General features: G+C 43.0%; 1 protein-coding gene across 7 annotated transcripts in view; it reads right to left on the bottom strand.

The window, feature by feature from the left end:
* Nucleotides 1–20,225, bottom strand: part of camk2a (calcium/calmodulin-dependent protein kinase II alpha) — a 135,596-nt gene that overhangs the window by 2,222 nt on the left and 113,149 nt on the right. The window contains exons 13-19 of one of the 7 annotated variants that reach the window (XM_037546319.1): nt 18,022–18,062; nt 14,293–14,325; nt 13,782–13,830; nt 10,512–10,587; nt 5,110–5,204; nt 2,671–2,721; nt 1,394–1,635 (exon numbers count right to left, since the gene is read on the bottom strand). In XM_037546319.1, the coding sequence (XP_037402216.1) occupies nt 1,403–1,635; nt 2,671–2,721; nt 5,110–5,204; nt 10,512–10,587; nt 13,782–13,830; nt 14,293–14,325; nt 18,022–18,062 (578 nt within the window). In that variant the 3' untranslated portion in view covers nt 1,394–1,402. The remainder of the gene's footprint in view (nt 1–1,393; nt 1,636–2,670; nt 2,722–5,109; nt 5,205–10,511; nt 10,588–13,781; nt 13,831–14,292; nt 14,326–18,021; nt 18,063–20,225) is intronic. The other 6 variants (XM_037546318.1, XM_037546322.1, XM_037546320.1 and 3 more) reach the window with 6 other exon arrangements.

The raw sequence follows: 20,225 nt of genomic DNA, 5'->3' as shown, positions 1-20,225 counted from the left end.
TGCAGATTCACCAGCGCAGGCCTTGGACAGATCTGACCTTTTTATAGGCTGTTAACTGAATGTGACCACTGAGTCTTGGTCCTGGGCCAGTTTTTGGCTTTTAAAGTGATAGTAAGTAATTGGAGCATAGCATCAATATAATTTTAGCACACTGGGACATACGGTTGGCCAAAACTCAAACTGCTGCTGTTTATCTGTGCTAATGTACTATAGTGTATGTTTATATATAACAGTGTATCATACAGTGCCAGAATCATTACTGAGCACCTCCACATTGTTTTCATATTCAGCAGCTTCTTATGAGTTTTCAGATTCACCTTAAAAGGCGCAGCAGTTACATCGGCAGCCTTGGGCCCAGTTCACCCTTACTACTGTGGAAAGTCATGATTTTCAATTTCAATCTGCATGTGCGATGATCCCAAACGCTGCACTGAGGCAGGGTGGTGTTTAGAAAATACACCTGGTGCTGATTTTTCCTGCATGCTGTACGCGTCACACAGCAAAATACACCAAAACAGGCCATAAAAATTAAAAATAAAATCGCTATCACTGCTGTCAGAAGAAAACCTCGTACCTCCAAAATGGTCACTTTACAGGAGAAGGAAAATCTTACTGTACTTTTAATGTAAGTCAATGGAACCAGAATTTTTTCTAAGCCATTTTGGGCCGTTTCTTTTGGTCCATTGTTCATGAAATGGACACACAACTTAAAAGACAACAGGCATTTTCAAATTACATCAAAAACTGAAAAATGACAAAAATAAAGGTTACAAGGCTTTCTTCCAACAGCAGCGACATACAAACTTAAAAAAAGATAGATTTTAAAATTGACTTCAATTCATGACAAAATACAGTTAAACATTCTGTGCTGCAAACAGATTTCCTGGTTGGTCTACCCGGCGTGAAACTCTTGCCTAATCACAGGGCAGAATGCTGTTGAGGATAAACAAACATACGGTGCACTTTCATAAATAATGTTTTTGCTGAGCAGGGTGACTGATGTGAGCATTTATCTGTCTGGAAAAAGGAATGTCTGTATAACTTTCCCGCTGCTCAGCACAAACACTGTGTGTATGAAAGGCCAGGACATTCCAGCTGTAGTGCTCATACTTCCGTGCTGCCCATGCCATGCGGAAGCAGTATGTGTGAATATGGCAATAGGTACCAGAATGCAACTGTTGTGCCCTTTACGGTGGAACAGATCATTTAAATAATAAGCTGCTGAATAGGATGCCAACTTCACTCACACGCAAACATGTGAAGATTTCGACAAGATGCTAATTGATAAGGTAAAAGCTTCTATTGCCTTTTACTGGAGTAAAAATGATGTTCGGCTGAGCTGCTCCTTTAAGCTCCCTGTATGCCCTCTCAGAACTGTCTCAGGCCTCTTTACCTGAAGGTCTTACTTGGTAATTGTGGATGGAGCTCCGGAGCGGTGGAAATGGACAATCTGCCACTTCCCGTCGCGGCGGTGCCAGATGCGGGACTCCTCGGACTGCGCGGTGCGCGGCATGCCGTTGTTGTCGATGTACTGTGTGATGCGGATGTAGGCGATGCAGGCGGCCTCCTCCCCAATCAGGTGGATGTGCGGGTTCAGGATGGTGGTGTGAACCGGCTTACTGTTCTTAGACCACACTGCAGCAGACAAACACATTTACACAGACATAACACACAAAAACATACATGAAGCATGAAGAATAATCCAAGGTCCAGTCCTATTTCTTACTTTTTACGCCTGGCCCTTGTTTTCGAGTGTCACCTTCCCCTGGAGTTACAGGGCAGTGGTTGAGATCTTCTCCTCTGAAATGAGCCCCTCTAATAAAAGAGCATCACTTCATTATCAGCTACCAGCGCCGCTCTGTAGGCGACCCTGCCCGTCTGCAGCGACAGGAGAGGAGAGGAAAGTTCAGCTCCTCACTGCTGGGCTTTAGTCACATTTAGGGCATCATACGCCTTCAAAGAGTGGCGGCCGTGGGCGGGTGGGGGTTGTACACCAATTGTTTATTATCGTCCACCCTTCGTTTTTCTGTGATATGAAGCTAAAGTCAGATCTTCACCAGCTTCTTGTTTGAATTTTCCTGCTCCACCTTAAATGTGATGAAAATCACTACTAGTGATTTTATATGCGTGTTATGATGAAAAAGACCATAATGCATTGAAACAACATTAAACTAAGCAGTTACAGTGGTTTATCATAACTTTTAACAGGGACAATTCTCACATTTTGTGGGTTTCTTTGGTCTCTTGTTCTCCATCTTGCCTGTTTTTCTCATAACTCTCTGTTTGGAGGGTCGTGTAGGCCCAGCACTTCGCCCTACCCCTCTATCTCAACAAGAATGGGGACACCATATTCCTAGACGCGAATGCACGAAACAGAGGGGTAGAGCTAAGTAGTAGGGGTGAAATGGGATTGGGCCTAAGCCTCAGTGTGTTTTTAATTCATTACTTATATTGTAGTGTCCCGCTACCGGCAGCGCAGGAGACGTGGCCAAGCACAGTGGTCATACGCACAGTCTCTCGGGAGGTGCCGGTCAGAGAGTCATATATTGTAAATAAGCTAGCCTAACGATGTGCACAAGTGCTGCTTGTGCCATTCTGAGCTGGGCTGTGGGGCAGCTGGTGCAGTGTTATTGCCTACCGTCAGGTGAAAGAAAGCTAGAAGTGACCTGCCTGATATCTCGGCTGTTTCAGCAGTGCTGAGCGGCGGTTCTCCCTTGCTGCCTGTTCAATAAAAGAGCATTCGCCTTTAAAAGCATTTCCCACGCCTTCTTTCTTACAGATGCCACAATATGTTCATTTCAACTGCTGAATGTAATTGTAGTGCTGTGTTTCTACACTGTTCATCAATACGCCATGAACGTTCACTGCACAGGTGGTTTTCTGTAATCTCTGCACTTTTAAATTCAGCACATTTGCCACCCTGGCACACATTTGTTTGGACAGCATCAATGACAGTAGAGCTCCGACTGGTCAGCCTGATTTCAACGCAATGCAACTTCAACCTGCGTGTGTTTTGGCGATACGCCCCCAAAGTGGCCAGATTTAGGCTGACTGTAATGAGGTGTTCACATAAACGAAGGACCTACTGCAGGTGTTGAAAATATACAAACGCAAACTCCAGTCAAGCACAATGGGTCTTTACTCACATTATTATAAAGTTTATTAACAGTGGCAGTCCTGAAATCAGTAAATTCCCAAACTGTCGTCACCACTGAGCAGCTTTTCAGTCGGCAGCTGTGACAGAAGAACGGCTGAACAACCTGGAATCAGCCAGAAATGAACCCAACACCAATCGCCAAACTAAACGGGCTGTAAGAAGCTTTACAGACCGGCTGGAACAAAACAACATTAATACTGATCTGGAGAAACTGACCAAACTGAGCTGAACCTGATATTGGGTCAGTTTTATGGCTCAGTCCTTAGTTCAAAATGCAGAGCTTACAGCAGGCTGAGCAGCGAGTGGGCGGAGCTCGTTACTGTGACGTAGCACCAAGTTGCTCGTTAAGGAGCTATAATTAGGAGGAAGGAGCTGAACATTAAAACATATTAAACGCCGCGTTCACGGCCAGTTTATTCATTTCTTACTGTATTTATTTAACTGCTGTATTAAAGCAGTAGAGACACTCGAGGAGGGAGTTATCACCAATAACATCACGGCTGAGATGATCTATGGCCACCAGGTCACAGCCGGGATGGTATTTCATGATAACAAGCTCCCTCTCAGGTTCTGTTGCTTAAAGGAAACTTCTCTGGGACTCTAGGTCACAGATGGCTGTGGCATCGCTGGTGATTACTTACCCTGACAATGGCACAGTGTCCACATAACAAGAGGAGGTGGAATTACAGGCTGCCAGAACATTCATGTGTTGTTGATCAGCTTGATCTCACACCCAAATAGAGAAATCTCATCTTTTAATGCACATGGTAATAAGATTTCTCTTACTTTTTCACCACAAGTTTCAGCTGATGCCAATAATTCCATTCCAATTATTAGGTGAAGGCTCCAAAAATATAGATTAGTCATTCAGAAATGGACAGTTTATCAGATTACAGCTGAGAGCTCAGTCCACTCACAGCTCCTCACGCCTCTGTTTCAGGCCTTGTGAAAGGGGTCAGTTATACATGACATGTGATATGAAACACCAAGAAACCACCCTGTGCCATTTGTAAACAAATGTTTTCTATTTGTAAACAGCAGCCCAGTCTATAAACAGTCCACAGCGAGAGCCAGGCTGACCACTGTCTCCGCTATGGCTGCTCACCAGTAATAGCCTGTGGCTCTGTGCTTGAGAAACAGCCACAGTTTAATAACCAAAAAAGAAACATTCCAGAGCAGAAGGTGACTGACCAGCAATGACAGCATCAGACCTTTTACTGAGCTATTCAGTGTCTACTATGAGTTATTTAATATCCACTATTAATTATTCAGCATCTGCTTTAAATTATTCAGTATTTACTATGAAGTATTTAGGATCCACTGTTAATTATTCAGCATCTGTTTTAAATGATTCAGTATTTACTATGAATTATTTAGTGCAGGCTATAAATTATTTAATATCTATCTACTATTAATTATTTAGTACCCACCATGAATTATTCAGTATCTGCTATAGTCAGTATTAGTCAGTTAATGCAATGCCATGAATTATTCAGTATCTGCTATAAACTATTCAGTATTAGTCAGTTAATGCAATGCTATGAATTATTCAGTATCGATTGTGAATTATTTAGTAACCAATATGACTTACTCAGTACTTAATTCGGGTGATTCAGCATAAACTATGAATTATTTAGTTTCTGCTATGAATTATTCAATAATCACTATGAATTATTCAATAATCACTATGAATTATTCAGTATCTATCTGTTCATTATTTAGTACCCACTATGAAATATCTACTACAAAATGTTGAGTGGCTGCTGTTAATTATCCAATAACCACTGCACCACAGTAGGAACTATAGCCATGAAATACAGCCTTTCTATTATTTTTATTTATTAAACATTCTCAGGAGTCTTAGGGGTCAAAGGTATTTCTGGTGTCCCTGATCCAGTCCAGAATGGACACTGAAAGGTTTGAACAGGTTAGAATAATACACAGGGACTTACAGTTCTCAAAGTAGAAGCGATGAAAGTCCAGCCCCTCCACCAGATTGCCCAAAGCTTCAGGCTCGAAGGCCGTTACACTCGGATCACACATTTTCCTACACACACACACACAGAGAGAGAGAGAGAGAGAGCCAGGGTGAGTTAATGCCTGAGACAGGAACCTTGAGAACCATTCTGAAAACTTTCAAGGACATGGAGGTGAGAGAACACTCAGTCAGCAGACGTCAGCTAGAAAGCGAGTGAGCCCAGCAGACGGGACCCAGTGCTACTTCAAACAAATCTAGTTAAAGTAATAACTCAGTGAAAAATCCTCTTCTATACATTTAGCACTGGAGCTATGAGACTAATGTAGTAAACTCGTAATGGAAACGTGTACCCCACTGATTAGCACTGTGCTTACTGCATACCTAAATCATCACATGATAACCTCAAACCAGGAGTAGTTGCTCAGTGATGTCTAACAGATGTAATTATGTGGTTTCTGACACTGTATGATTCACTGTTATCTATAAAGATGGACTAAAGTACATTAGCACACACACCTAAAAATATAGGATATGATAAATAATACACTGTTATATTTAACCATATCTTATAGAACCTAAATCTGTTTTCTTCATCTTGATCTTGTACGAACAAAATATATATGTGCAAAATACATTGAGTGACAGATATTTCTGCATGGCTAAGCAGAAAAGGTAGAATGATTGTCCAATCACAACAGTAAAATGAAAATAATCAGTGAGGATTTCCAGCATAGGCCCGCTGGGCTGGTGTGCTGTACTGTTCTGCAGTGGAAGTGCTGTACTGTTCCTCTGTACTGTTGTGCTGTACTGTTCCTCTGTACTGTTCTGCTGTACTGTTCCTCTGTACTGTTCTGCTGTACTGTTCCTCTGTACTGTTGTGCTGTACTGTTCCTCTGTACTGTTCTGCTGTACTGTTCCTCTGTACTGTTCTGCTGTACTGTTCCTCTGTACTGTTCTGCTGTACTGTTCCTCTGTACTGTTCTGCTGTACTGTTCCTCTGTACTGTTGTGCTGTACTGTTCCTCTGTACTTTTCTGCTGTACTGTTCCTCTGTACTGTTGTGCTGTACTGTTCCTCTGTACTGTTGTGCTGTACTGTTCCTCTGTACTGTTCTGCTGTACTGTTCCTCTGTACTGTTCTGCTGTACTGTTCCTCTGTACTGTTCTGCTGTACTGTTCCTCTGTACTGTTCTGCTGTACTGTTCCTCTGTACTGTTGTGCTGTACTGTTCCTCTGTACTTTTCTGCTGTACTGTTCCTCTGTACTGTTGTGCTGTACTGTTCCTCTGTACTGTTGTGCTGTACTGTTCCTCTGTACTGTTCTGCTGTACTGTTCCTCTGTACTGTTGTGCTGTACTGTTCCTCTGTACTGTTGTGCTGTACTGTTCCTCTGTACTGTTCTGCTGTACTGTTCCTCTGTACTGTTCTGCTGTACTGTTCCTCTGTACTTTTCTGCTGTACTGTTCCTCTGTACTGTTCTGCTGTACTGTTCCTCTGTACTGTTGTGCTGTACTGTTCCTCTGTACTGTTCCTCTGTACTGTTCTGCTGTACTGTTCCTCTGTACTGTTCTGCTGTACTGTTCCTCTGTACTGTTGTGCTGTACTGTTCCTCTGTACTGTTCCTCTGTACTGTTGTGCTGTACTGTTCCTCTGTACTGTTGTGCTGTACTGTTCCTCTGTACTGTTGTGCTGTACTGTTCTGCTGTACTGTTCCTCTGTACTGTTGTGCTGTACTGTTCCTCTGTACTGTTGTGCTGTACTGTTCCTCTGTACTGTTCTGCTGTACTGTTCTGCTGTACTGTTCTGCTGTACTGTTCTGCTGTACTGTTCCTCTGTACTGTTCTGCTGTACTGTTCCTCTGTACTGTTGTGCTGTACTGTTCCTCTGTACTGTTCTGCTGTACTGTTCTGCAGTGGAAGTGCTGTACTGTTGTACTGTGGAAATGCTGTACTGTTCCTCTGTACTGTTCTGCTGTACTGTTCTGCAGTGGAAATGCTGTACTGTTCCTCTGTACTGTTCCTCTGTACTGTTCTGCAGTGTAAGTGCTGTACTGTTCCTCTGTACTGTTCCTCTGTACTGTTCCTCTGTACTGTTGTGCTGTACTGTTCTGCTGTACTGTTGTGCTGTACTGTTCCTCTGTACTGTTCCTCTGTACTGTTCCTCTGTACTGTTCTGCTATGCTGTTCTGCTGTACTGTTCTGCTGTACTGTTCCTCTGTACTGTTCCTCTGTACTGTTGTGCTGTACTGTTGTGCTGTACTGTTCTGCTGTACTGTTCCTCTGTACTGTTGTGCTGTACTGTTGTGCTGTACTGTTCTGCTGTACTGTTCCTCTGTACTGTTCTGCTGTACTGTTCTGCTATGCTGTTCTGCTGTACTGTTGTGCTGTACTGTTCCTCTGTACTGTTCCTCTGTACTGTTCTGCTGTTCTGTTCTGCTATGCTGTTCTGCTGTACTGTTCTGCTGTACTGTTCTGCTGTACTGTTCTGCTATGCTGTTCTGCTGTACTGTTCTGCTGTACTGTTCCTCTGTACTGTTCCTCTGTACTGTTCCTCTGTACTGTTCTGCTATGCTGTTCCTCTGTACTGTTGTGCTGTACTGTTCTGCTGTACTGTTGTGCTGTACTGTTCCTCTGTACTGTTCTGCTGTACTGTTGTGCTATGCTGTTCTGCTGTACTGTTCTGCTGTACTGTACCGCTGTACTGTTCCTCTGTACTGTTCTGCTGTACTGTTCTGCTATGCTGTTCTGCTGTACTGTTCTGCTGTACTGTTCCTCTGTACTGTTCTGCTATGCTGTTCTGCTGTACTGTTGTGCTGTACTGTTCCTCTGTACTGTTCCTCTGTACTGTTGTGCTGTACTGTTCTGCTGTACTGTTCCTCTGTACTGTTGTGCTGTACTGTTCTGCTATGCTGTTCCAATATGATTGTTCATGTTGTGTTTTATTACATTAATTTCTGTTTATGATTTGAAGGATATTTAATATCTGATTTCAGTGTCTCAGTGTCTTATTTCTTATTATAGACGTGTAACCTCCAGCTTTCAGGACTGAATGTATATTATTACCATGAACATTTTAAGTGTGTAACTAAAAACCGTAGTAGCAGCCCCCGTTCCATTCCATTACTCGTTAGCTATATTAGCCCCACAGCTCCAGTGCTAAAAATAAAGAAGCAATCCTCAGACACCAAACACGTCTTACCTACATTTGGCGTTTGTTGGGATGGGGGGTGATTAGATTTTTCACTAAGCTATTCTTTTAAGCTCTGCTGATCAGTAGGTGCAGCAGCATCTTCTGAGCTGAGATCCTGGACAGATTCTGCTCCACAAAGCCTTCGAATTTCACTGCTGCTGCTGCACAAACTCTAACATCAACTCTCGTTCCTACACTCTTCAGTGACTTTCTTCTCAGCACACAATGTCAGTTTATTAGAAACACCTACCATATCTACACTCACTGGCCACTTTATCGGAAACACCTACCATATCTACACTCACTGGCCACTTTATCGGAAACACCTACCATATCTACACTCACTGGCCACTTTATCGGAAACACCTACCATATCTACACTCACTGGCCATTTAACTACGTAAATTAATCATTTACCATTACATTCATTCTTTTGGTCACATGAACTTCTGCTTTTTACCAAAACAAAAACATTTGATGAATAAAAGTATGAAAATTACACATAATCAAAAAAGTGCAGTCATGAGGAACATGAGAATTCACAAGTAAATTCAGGATATTTTTTCAGTGCAGGGCAAGAAAGAGTTAAAAAGAGAGAGGAGAGAGAGAGAGAGAAGGAGAGAGAGAAAGAGAGAGAGAAAGAGAGAGATAAGGAGAGAGAGAGAGAGAGAGAGAGAGAGATAAAGAGAGAGAGAGGAACAGAGAGAGAGATAGAGAGAGAGAGAGAGAGAGAGAGAAGGAGAGAGAGAGAAAGAGATAAAGAGAGATAAAGAGAGAGAGAGAGAGAGAGAGAGAGAAAGAGAGATAAGGAGAGAGAAAGAGAGAGATAAAGAGAGAGAGAGATAGAGAGAGAGAGAGAGAGAGAGAGAAGGAGAGAGAGAGAGAAAGAGAGAGAGAGAAGGAGAGAGAAAGAAAGAGATAAAGAGAGATAAAGAGAGAGAGAGAGAGAGAGAGAGAGAGAGAAGGAGAGAGAAAGAAAGAGATAAAGAGAGATAAAGAGAGAGAGAGAGAGAGAGAGAGAGAGAGAGAAAGAGAGATAAGGAGAGAGAAAGAGAGAGATAAAGAGAGAGAGAGATAGAGAGAGAGAGAGAGAGAGAGAGAGATAAGGAGAGAGAAAGAGAGAGATAAAGAGAGATAAAGAGAGAGAGAGAGAAGGAGAGAGAAAGAGAGAGATAAAGAGAGATAAAGAGAGAGAGAGAGAGAGAGAGAGGGAGAGAGTGTGAGAGAGAGAGAGAGAGAGAAGGAGAGAGAAGGAGAGAGAAAGAGAGAGATAAAGAGAGAGATAGAGAGAGAGAGAAGGAGAGAGAAAGAGAGAGATAAAGAGAGATAAAGAGAGAGAGAGAGAGAAGGAGAGAGAAAGAGAGAGATAAAGAGAGAGAGAGAGAGAGAAGGAGAGAGAAAGAGAGAGATAAAGAGAGATAAAGAGAGAGAGAGAGAGAGAGAGAGAGAGAGAAGGAGAGAGGAAGAGAGAGATAGAGAGAGAGAGAGAGAGAGAGAGAGAGAGAGAGAGAGAGAGGGAGAGAGAGGGAGTGAGAGAGAGAGAGAGAGAGAGATAAAGAGAGAGAGATAAGGAGAGAGAAAGAGAAAGATATAGAGAGATAAAGAGAGAGAGAGAAGGAGAGAGAAAGAGAGAGATAAAGAGAGATAAAGAGAGCGAGAGAGAGAAGGAGAGAGAAAGAGAGAGATAAAGAGAGATAAAGAGAGAGAGAGAAGGAGAGAGAAAGAGAGAGATAAAGAGAGATAAAGAGAGCGAGAGAGAGAAGGAGAGAGAAAGAGAGAGATAAAGAGAGATAAAGAGAGAGAGAGAGAGAGAGAGAGAGAGAAGGAGAGAGAAAGAGAGATAAAGAGAGATAGAGAGAGAGAGAGAGAGAGAAGGAGAGAGAAAGAGAGAGATTAAGAGAGATAAAGAGAGAGAGAGAGAGAGAGAGAGAGAGAGAGAGAGAGAGAGAGAGGGAGAGAGAGGGGAGAGAGAGAGAGAGAGAGAGAGAGAGAGAGAGAGACAGGGAGAGAGAGAGAGAGAGAGAGAGAGAGAGAGAGAGAGAGAGAGAGAGAGAGAGACAGAGAGACAGAGAGAGAGAGGGAGAGAGAGAGAGAGAGAGAGAGAGAGAGAGGGAGAGAGAGAGAGAGAGAGAGAGAGAGAGAGAGAGAGAGAGAGAGAGGGAGAGAGGGCGGCGTGTTCTTGTAACTCACGTGTAACTCTCAAAGTCTCCGTTGCTGATGGCTTCGATCAACTGTTCAGTCACTTTAATGATCTCCTGCTTCCTCACTGACAAACACACAGCAACACTTTCACATAGACACAACCACAGTAAAGCAGCTCCACCGCCACGACTTACTACTAAACAACCAATTCATAAACGATTACCTTTAATGTAACTGTATAGTACAACCACATCTGCGTTAATCTGTCTCAGACATTCTGAGTACGAGAATATTTAAAAGAATAAATACAAGTTTTAGATGCTGCAGTTTTACAGGTCTCAAGTGATTTAAATGAAGCTGTAAATGATCAGCAGAGTAACAGATCAGCACCCCCTCTTTAGGTGTAGATGATACATGCAGTACTGCTGAATTTTCACATACAAACATCCAGAGGAATGTTTTACATGCACTTATTATATACAAACAAAACTAAATGTCCTTCTGTATGGGCACTACGGCTATAACAACCAATACATTTGGTCCTACATTGATTTTTCCACTGACTGTTACAGGATCCTCTGAAATATAAGCTGAAATATGAACATTGCTACATTAATCTAACACTGCAGGGCACTGAACTGACATCATTAGACTGACCACTGTCCACTTTATCAGCTCCACTTACTGTATAGCTGCACTCTGTAGTTCTACAGTTACAGACTGTAGTCCATCTGTTTCTCTGATACTCTGTTACCCTGTTCTTCAGTGGCCAGGACCCCCATGGACCCTCACAGAGCTATACTCTGTGTTAGTGTGCTAACTGTGTTAGCTGGTGTTAGTGTGTGTTGCGCTGGTCTGAGTGGATCAGAGGAGCTGGAGCTGGAGTTTTTAAACACCTCAGTGTCGCTGCTGGACTGAGAAAAGTCCACTAACCAAAAACATCCAGCCAACAGCGTCCTGTGACCACTGATGAAGGACTAGAGGATGACCAGCACAAACTGTGCAGCAGCAGATGAGCTGTCGTCTCTGACTTTACATCTACAAGGTGGACCGACAAGGTAGGAGTGTCTAATAGAGTGGACAGTGAGTGGACACAGGGTTTAAAAACTCCAGCAGCACTGCTGTGTCTGATCCACTCAGACCAGCACAACACTAACACACCACCATGTCAGTGTTACTGCAGTGCTGAGAATGATCCACCACCCAAATAGTACCTGCTCTGTGAGGGTCCATGGGGGTCCTGACCACTGAAGAACAGGGTAACAGAGTATCAGAGAAACAGATGGACTACAGTCTGTAACTGTAGAACTACAGAGTGCAGCTATACAGTAAGTGGAGCTGATAAAATGGAGAATGAGTGGAGAAACAAGAAGGCGGTGGTCATGATGTTCTGCCTGATCAGTGTGGGTAGAGTACACTCCTGGGCAAAACAATGAGCCAAGCCCAAAATATAATGGCTTTTACTGACGGTTCCGGCTGGTCAGAGTCCAGATTTTAACCCTGCACAGAATATTTGGACTCACACTGAACAAAAACTAGACGTTTTTCAGCTGTTTGAAGCACTGCTGAGAGGAAAAGTACTGACTCATCTTTCTGTAAAAGACTGTCTGAGAATTTATAGACAAAACTTCAACAATTAAAGAAACCAAAGGAAAAGCTCTCTCACATTAAGTTTCTTCATCTATCAGTTTAATGATTTTGCCATTTTACGTTTTGCCATTTTAGGCTTGGCCTAGTTTTTCGCCAAGGAGTGTATGTGGTTGATCTAGGAAATGGACATATGGGTGATCTATGAAGCTGTCTATGGGGAATATGTGGGTGATCTATGAGGGATGTGTTTGAGGAATTTTGGGGGATCTGAACAATATAGGGGATCTCTAAAGGATCAATGAGTGATCTATGTGGGATATCGATTTAAGGAACGTCTTCTTCTTCTTTCGGCTGCTCCCTTTATGGATCGCCACAGCGGATCATCTGCCTCCATCATGCCCTATCCACTGCCTCCTCTACTTTCACACCAACCATCTCCATGTCCACCTTCACTACATCCATAAACCTTCTCTGATGTCTACCTCTTCTCCTTCTACCCGGCAGCTCCATCTCCAACATTCTTTGCCCATTATATCCACTATTCCTCCTCAACACATGTCCAAACCATCTCAACCTGGCCTCTCTGGCTTTATCTCCAAACTGCTCCACCTTCACTGTCACTCTGATCTGCCTATTTCTAATCTTGTCCATCCTTGTCACTCCCAATGAAAATCTCAGCATCTTCATCTCCGCCACCTCCAGCTCAGCCTCCTGTCTTTTAGACAGAGCCACAGTCTCCAAACCACACATCATAGCAGGACCACTACTGTCTTGTAGACTTTCCCTTTCACTCTTGCTGCTATCCTTCTGTCATACATCAGCCCTGACACCCGTCTCCACCCACTCCATCCTGCCTGCACCCTCTTCTTCACCTCTTTTCTACACTGTCCATTGCTCTGGATGGTTGACCCAAGATATTTGAAGTCATCCACCTTTACGACCTCTACTCCTTGCATCTTCACCTTTCCACCTGCCTCCCTCTCATTCACACACATGTATTCCATCTTGTCTCTACTGACCTTCATTCCTCTCCTCTCCAGTGCAAACCTCCACCTCTCCAGATTCTCTTCCACCTGCTCTCTACTCTCACCACAGATCACTCTTAAGATCACAGATCACGATTTAAGGAACATAATAGGGACATATGGGTGATCTGAAATGGATATATCGGTGATCTATGGGGGTTGTCTATTGGGAATATATGAGTGATCTATGAGTGATCTGTTTGGGGAATTTGGTGGGATCTAAGCAATATAGGGGATCTATGAAGGATCAATGAGCGATCTATGTGGGATATCAATTTAAGGAACGTGATAGGGACATATGGGTGATCTACGAAAGGGATATAGGGGCGTTCTATGATGGCTATATGTGTTGAATGTGTGTTATCTTTAAGAGAGCATATGTGGGGAATATATGGGTGATGTATAGAGATTTTATATCTGGGTAATATGTTTGGGAAATATATGGGGGATCTATGTCAGGGATAAATGGATGGGATTTTAGGGATTAATGTGAGGTATATGAGTGGGTGATGAAATGGGTGATATATGAGAAATTTTGAGGGATCAATGTGGTGGGGTGGATATTGGTGATTTAATATCCACCCCATATTTAATATTTGTATTTTGCTGTTTGTCTATGTCGGAGAAAAATTCACCAAAACAAATTCCAATTTCATTTTTTATTAATGAATATCAAAATAAAAGTGTGCTGAGCAGCACTTACCTCTGGTATCCTCATCTTCGATAGTTGTGTTTGTGCTCTCAGACGACTCCTGTAAGTAACACACAAAGGCAGATTTAGGGCTCAACACTCACTACTAGAACCTCAGCCTCGCCAAGAAGCAGCTGTGTGGAAAATCTGGATCTTCTCTCCTGCGCCTTCAAAAAAAGAATCAATTCCTTTGATTATTGTTTAGCGTTGGTTAGGGCCTCAGGATGCTGGATTACGGAGACGCAGGGAAGGAGGGAACAGCTACAGTACATCAGTGACCCCACACACATCAGAAACGTGAGGGGTTTGGGGGTAACGTTAGACATGAGATGCTCACAGTCAAAAAAAACAAAAAAAGAAAGTCCAGCTCCATACAGAAGTACAGCAACGTTTTTTTTTTTTTTTTTGCTGAACGCGCTGGCTTGTTTTTCACAGCTAGGGGGCGTCTGCTCTGGAATAACTTTCCGTGTTTAAGGAAAGTCGTGGTCTGTGTGACCTCGAGAAGAGGGGGATACACACTCACCATCAGCTGGACGCTGGAACTGGACTTCCTTTTCTGGAAAAGAAACAAGAAAAGGTTAGACGGGAGACCACGGAATGGGATGGAGACGGAGGCCAGGGCACGACAGGGACAGACCACAGACATTTCAGAGCATGTGTGAGTGTTCTCCTGAAGTTTGGTCAGTGACAGTGCCACTAATAAAGGCTCTGAGTCTGGACATTGCTCCGTTCTAGTAGCAATCCCAAACAAACGCCTACACTGTGTATCTGCTTTTCCACCATGGGGCATTTATATCCACTGACACTCACAAAACTGGTCTTTGCCATCACCACTCCAATCTGCATTATCTACCCCAAAACACAGCATATGCTTTGTAAAGGTGTGAAATGCCATGTTTATTGTTATATATAACAGTGGAAATGTTTTGGAAGAGGAACAAGATGCGCACACTGGTTATACTTAGTTCTACAAAATTTGATAGGTGACATGGGTGATCTAAAAGTGATCTCTAAGGGGCATCAGTGGGTGACTAATAGGTTTCTGTGTAAGAAATATATGAATATTTATTCGGGGGGATTTATTTGGGGATCAGTGGGTGATGTGGGGTATCTATATGGAGAACATACAGGTACCTACTTTAAGGGTCTGTGGGGATCAGTGGGTGATCTACAGGTATGTACATGGGGAATATATAGGTACCTACTTGGAGGATCTTTGGGGATCAGTGAGTGATTTGTAGGTATCTATGTGGGCAATATGTAAGTACTATGGGGGATCTATGTGGATCAGAAGGTGATCTGCGGGAGTTCTATGTAGGGGGGATGTATGGGAATCTACTTAGGGGATCAATGTGTGATCTATGGGTATCCACGGGGGGGGTGCGGATTTACCTGGGGGATCTTTGGGGATCAGTGAGTGATTTGTAGGTATCTATGTGGGGAATATGTAAGTACCTACTTGGGGGATCTATGTGGATCAGAAGGTGATCTGCGGGTATCTGTGTGTGGGGGGATGTATGGGAATCTACTTAGGGGATCAATGTGTGATCTATGGGTATCCACGGGGGGGCGCGGAATTACCTGGGGGACCTTTGGGGATCAGTGAGTGATTTGTAGGTATCTATGTGGGGAATATGTAAGTACCTACTTGGGGGATCTATGTGGATCAGAAGGTGATCTGCGGGTATCTGTGTGTGGGGGGGTGTATGGGAATCTACTTAGGGGATCAATGTGTGATCTATGGGTATCCACGGGGGGGGCGCGGAATTACCTTGGGGATCTTTGGGGATCAGTGAGTGATTTGTAGGTATCTATGTGGGGAATATGTAAGTACCTACTTGGGGGATCTGTATGGATCAGAAGATGATCTGTGGGTATCTATGTGGGGGGATATGTGGGAATCTACCTGGGGAATCTCTGGGGATCAGGGGATGATCTGTGGGTATCTATGTGGGAGATGCATGGGAATCTACTTGGGGGATCAATGGGGATCAGTGTGTCATCCATGGGTATCTATGTAGGGGAATATCTACTTGGGTCATCCATGGGGATCGGTGGGTAATCTGAGGTGATCGCTGGCTGATCTATGGGTAACCCACTTGGAGGATCAATGTGTGATCTATGAGATATTTAGCACAGTGGAAATTTCACATCGACAAGGCATTACTTTTTGTAAATAATCTGAAAACATGAGTCGACTACAGAAAAGGGGGAAGTGGATTTCTTGAGTACCAGAATTCATCATTTTCCTTTTAAGCACTACAACTAACATGGCACATGAACTGGGTCCAGCCTGTTCTACAGCTTAGAGAGGTCAGTTGGCAGAAGGTGTGCACTTGGTGAATTGTGCTAGCTTGTTGTGGGAATTGTGGTGTGGGTTTAGTTTGCTTTATTGCTTGATAGGTTGAAGTAGACACACCCACACCCACCCAAAGCTTCTGGTAAAGTGGTTTTTAAGGCAGACTGAATCACACTTCCTCAGGTTTAATAAGAGTCAATGAGGTTACAGTCAGTCTCATGCTCATGTGTCTACGAATAGACTTCATTTAAATGTGCTTATCAGTTCCACACTTAAAAATGACTGTAAATAATTAATAAATAAATAATGGACTGTACTCTAGTGTAAGTGAACTGAAGGGCAAAATATTGATTGAACATTGATGTTCAACTGCGCTACCAGTACTTCACAAGTCTTTCTTTACATTTATCTTATCACAGTTTCAGTTGACAAATGCATTTGGAGAAATTCCTGTTCATGAAGGTGTCGTAACAAATGAAATCTTCTTAGATGCAACTCCAGAACTTAAAAAACTCTCGGAAAAAAAGTCTCTTAAATTTGTTCTGGTAACACTTTACTGTAGGGTACAGTTCATAAGGCTACATGACATCTACATAAGCTTGTCATGACGACTGACATAGACGTACATAAATGTTTATAAATGCCTACGCTATAAAGGTTGTATCTGCTAAGTCAGTTAAAGTAGTCTTTATGACAGATGACGCCTATTGGAATAAGCATTTATAAACATTTAGATTGGGTTATGTAGGGTCAGTTATCATGGCAAGCTTGTGTACATGTCATTTAGCCTTATGAACCATCCTTAAACAACAACCTCACACTTTCCTCACTTAAAACAGGTCATAGGTTAAAGTCTCTAAAACTGGATCTAATGATGGTTTCGTTGATTGACCTTGCACTATTTTGTAACGTACAGTATGTCTACTGGACACCAGGAAGAATAGCGGCTATTGTGATAGCTGCTAATGGGGATCCTAAAAATAAAACTAAAAAATAAATAATAAAATAATAAACAATAAAATAAACATCAATAATCTAATAAAAAATGAAAGATTTCCTGAAAAGAACATTTTAAAACTTTGTTTTTTTATGTTCTTCACCATCATAAACTTTCCAGTGTTCGTCCTAAGATCCTCAATTTTCTTTGGAAAGTTTTAGTGAATCTGGCACCGGATTCTTATTCCGAGCACAGCCATATCTGACCACACCATACGGTAATTTGGAAAAGTCTTATCGTATCTTAGACAATATGCCAGATCTATTTATCCATGCAGTAAGCATTTATTTGTTAAAAAGAATAAATACAAACAAATAAACAATCCATTTGTCACATTGTGTTACCCCCTAAAACCTGATTCATCTAACCAATCGCTGTTCTCAGAACAAAACCTCATATCTCCGTTTTTGTTGATTGTCAGATTTTGACCTATAGTACCTATTGTCCTTTACACTGTGTGTAAATTTCATGATGAATGGACCAAAAGAAATGGCTCAAAATGACTTGTTAAAAATTCTGGTTCCATTGACTTACATTAAAAGTAAAGCAGGTTTTTTCCTTCTGTAAAGTCACCGTTTTGAAGATATAAGGTTTTATTCCGGCAACAGCTCAATACTTGATTAAATTAAATTCAATTAAATCAAGAACTATTGATGAAATTTAACATTTCCATGTGATGCTGGAAGAGTCCAGGAGAAATCTGGAGCCAAACAAGCCCACTAGAGATCATCTACCTTTCTAAAAACGAGAAACTGTCATTTTTAAAAGTACTTATAGATTTTTTTGAGCACAAATTTGCCCAGATACATTTTGAATAAGTTTTAAATAATGTGCTTAGGTGTCTGAAACATTTGCATATGCAGTATATAAGCAAGGTGTTGGTATATCCTCAAGTTGATTGACCGACTGACCCCTGATTCGGTTGTACAGAGTGGTGAACACCCGTGAGCCCCTACCTTCACACCATCTGTCTTCTTGTTGGCGCCACTTTTTCCTCCTGAGCGAGAGACAAAGAAAAAGAGAGAGAGCGCAATCAGAAATGGCATAAATGCCCAGAAAAGGAGGGCGAAGGGCATGGTCCCGCTCCGTTCCCTCAGTCCAGTCTTTAGCAAAGCTAATCCGCCGGCTTCTCCTGCTGAAGGCCTGCAGAGAATCAACACGCAGCAGCTCTGCAGAAGGTCTCAGATGTCAATCTGTCAATCCACATATGCAAAGATGCATGCCCACCAGCAGAAAAGGCCCAGAGTGTCCAGTCCCCCGAAAGGCAGTGAGGCTAGACAGTGAGGTTTCCCTGATATAGAAGCACTTGAGTCATCGGCACATTCCTTCCTGAGGGCTTCAGCGGCTGAAACGTTTTCATTAACACCACTTAACTGGCTGCCCTTCTCATTCAGACGTATCCTCTGGCAGAGAGAATCATCCTGTTATTTAATTCTTTGCCCGTAAGTCATATCAGGGTGTTTCCCTCGCTCATATATTCTTTTCAACACGTTTGCTAAATTTAGCCGGCTGAGTGTAGCTTGATCCCGGGGCCCTGGCCTTGTGACCGCTGGTGGCTGCATGTGTGGGGGTTTTCCCTTCCGCCCTCAGGGGGAGAAATTGTCCTTCACTTTATATTTAAAGCAGCAGTTGGGCAAAAAAAATGAAATCAGCAAGCTTTCCCACTTACACCCGACATGCTCGCCGTTTTTAGCGCTTCTTTAGCTTTAGCACTGGAGCTAAGAGGCTAATGTTGCTAACAAGTAATGGAAACTTGTACCCCACCAATTAGCCTGCTGGCCTAAATCAGCACACTTGACTAAAACCTGTTAGAGACGTTCGGTTCCTATGCGTCAGCTCCTTATTCAACCTCCAACGGTGCTGCAGTAACTAAGCACTTTAGGTGGGACTGAAACTTTGAATGAGAAGCTTCTGAACAGGTCACCTACTTCAGCTTCGCGCCTCAAAGCGTGTTGAGTTGTTAAGAAATGTTGATTATGTGGTTTATGATGCTGTATGACGCACTTTTAGCTATGAAAAGGGATAAAATTACATTAGTGTAAAACCAGCAGCAGCAGTCTGAACCGTCTGTCACCGTATGCTGGCAGCATGTTGATGCTACAGTCTCACTGCTAACTATCGCTTTAAGAGCCAAAACCTGGCCAACGACCAGGACTCAGAGGCCATGTTCTGCTCCAGCATAATGGTCAGAGTTAATATGAAGGAGCTATTAACAACCGAAAGGGCAGAGCTATCCAAAGCCCGCACTGGTCAGTCAGTATAAACAGCCACCACATGTAAACAGACCATAAATCTGCTCCCTGTCCAGGGGAGAAGCTCAACAGGCAGAAGCAGAAGAACAGCTACACGTGCTAGAGCTGGAGTTATTTAGAAAGGTCACAGCTGCTGAACATAACAGAATTCCCCAGTAACCAGGAGAGATAAGCTCTCATCTAGAACAGCAGTGATGCGACAGTAGAGATGCCTCTAGTAATATAATAATACTTCAATACAGTTCTAAGCTGTTTGAAGTAGAAAAGCTTTCCAATATCAATGCATGAAAATATACACCGCTCAGGCAGAACATCATGACCAGCTCCTCATTTCTATGCTCTTCCACTTACTGTATAGCTGCACTCTGTAGTTCTACAGTTACAGACTGTAGTCCATCTGTTTCTCTGATACTCTGTTACCCTGTTCTTCAGTGGTCAGGACCCCCATGGACCCTCACAGAGCAGGTACTATTTGGGTGGTGGGTCAATCTCAGCACTGCAGTAACACTGATGTGGTGGTGGTGTGTTAGTGTGTGTTGCGCTGGTCTGAGTGGATCAGACACAGCAGTGCTGCGGGAGTTTTTAAACACCTCAGTGTCGCTGCTGGACTGAGAACAGTCCACCAACCAAAAATATCCAGCCAGTGTCCTGTGACCACTGATGAAGGACTAGAGGATGACCAGCACAAACTGTGCAGCAGCAGATGAGCTGTCGTCTCTGACTTTACATCTACAAGGTGGACCGACAAGGTAGGAGTGTCTAATAGAGTGGACAGTGAGTGGACACAGTGTTTAAAAACTCCAGCAGCACTGCTGTGTCTGATCCACTCATACCAGCACAACACACACTAACACACCACCACCACGTCAGTGTCACTGCAGTGCTGAGAATGATCCACCACCCAAACA

This window comes from Pygocentrus nattereri, chromosome 16, assembly GCF_015220715.1.
Source record: "Pygocentrus nattereri isolate fPygNat1 chromosome 16, fPygNat1.pri, whole genome shotgun sequence".
NCBI lineage: Eukaryota > Metazoa > Chordata > Actinopteri > Characiformes > Serrasalmidae > Pygocentrus > Pygocentrus nattereri.
This window is presented reverse-complemented; position numbering and strand designations above follow the sequence as displayed.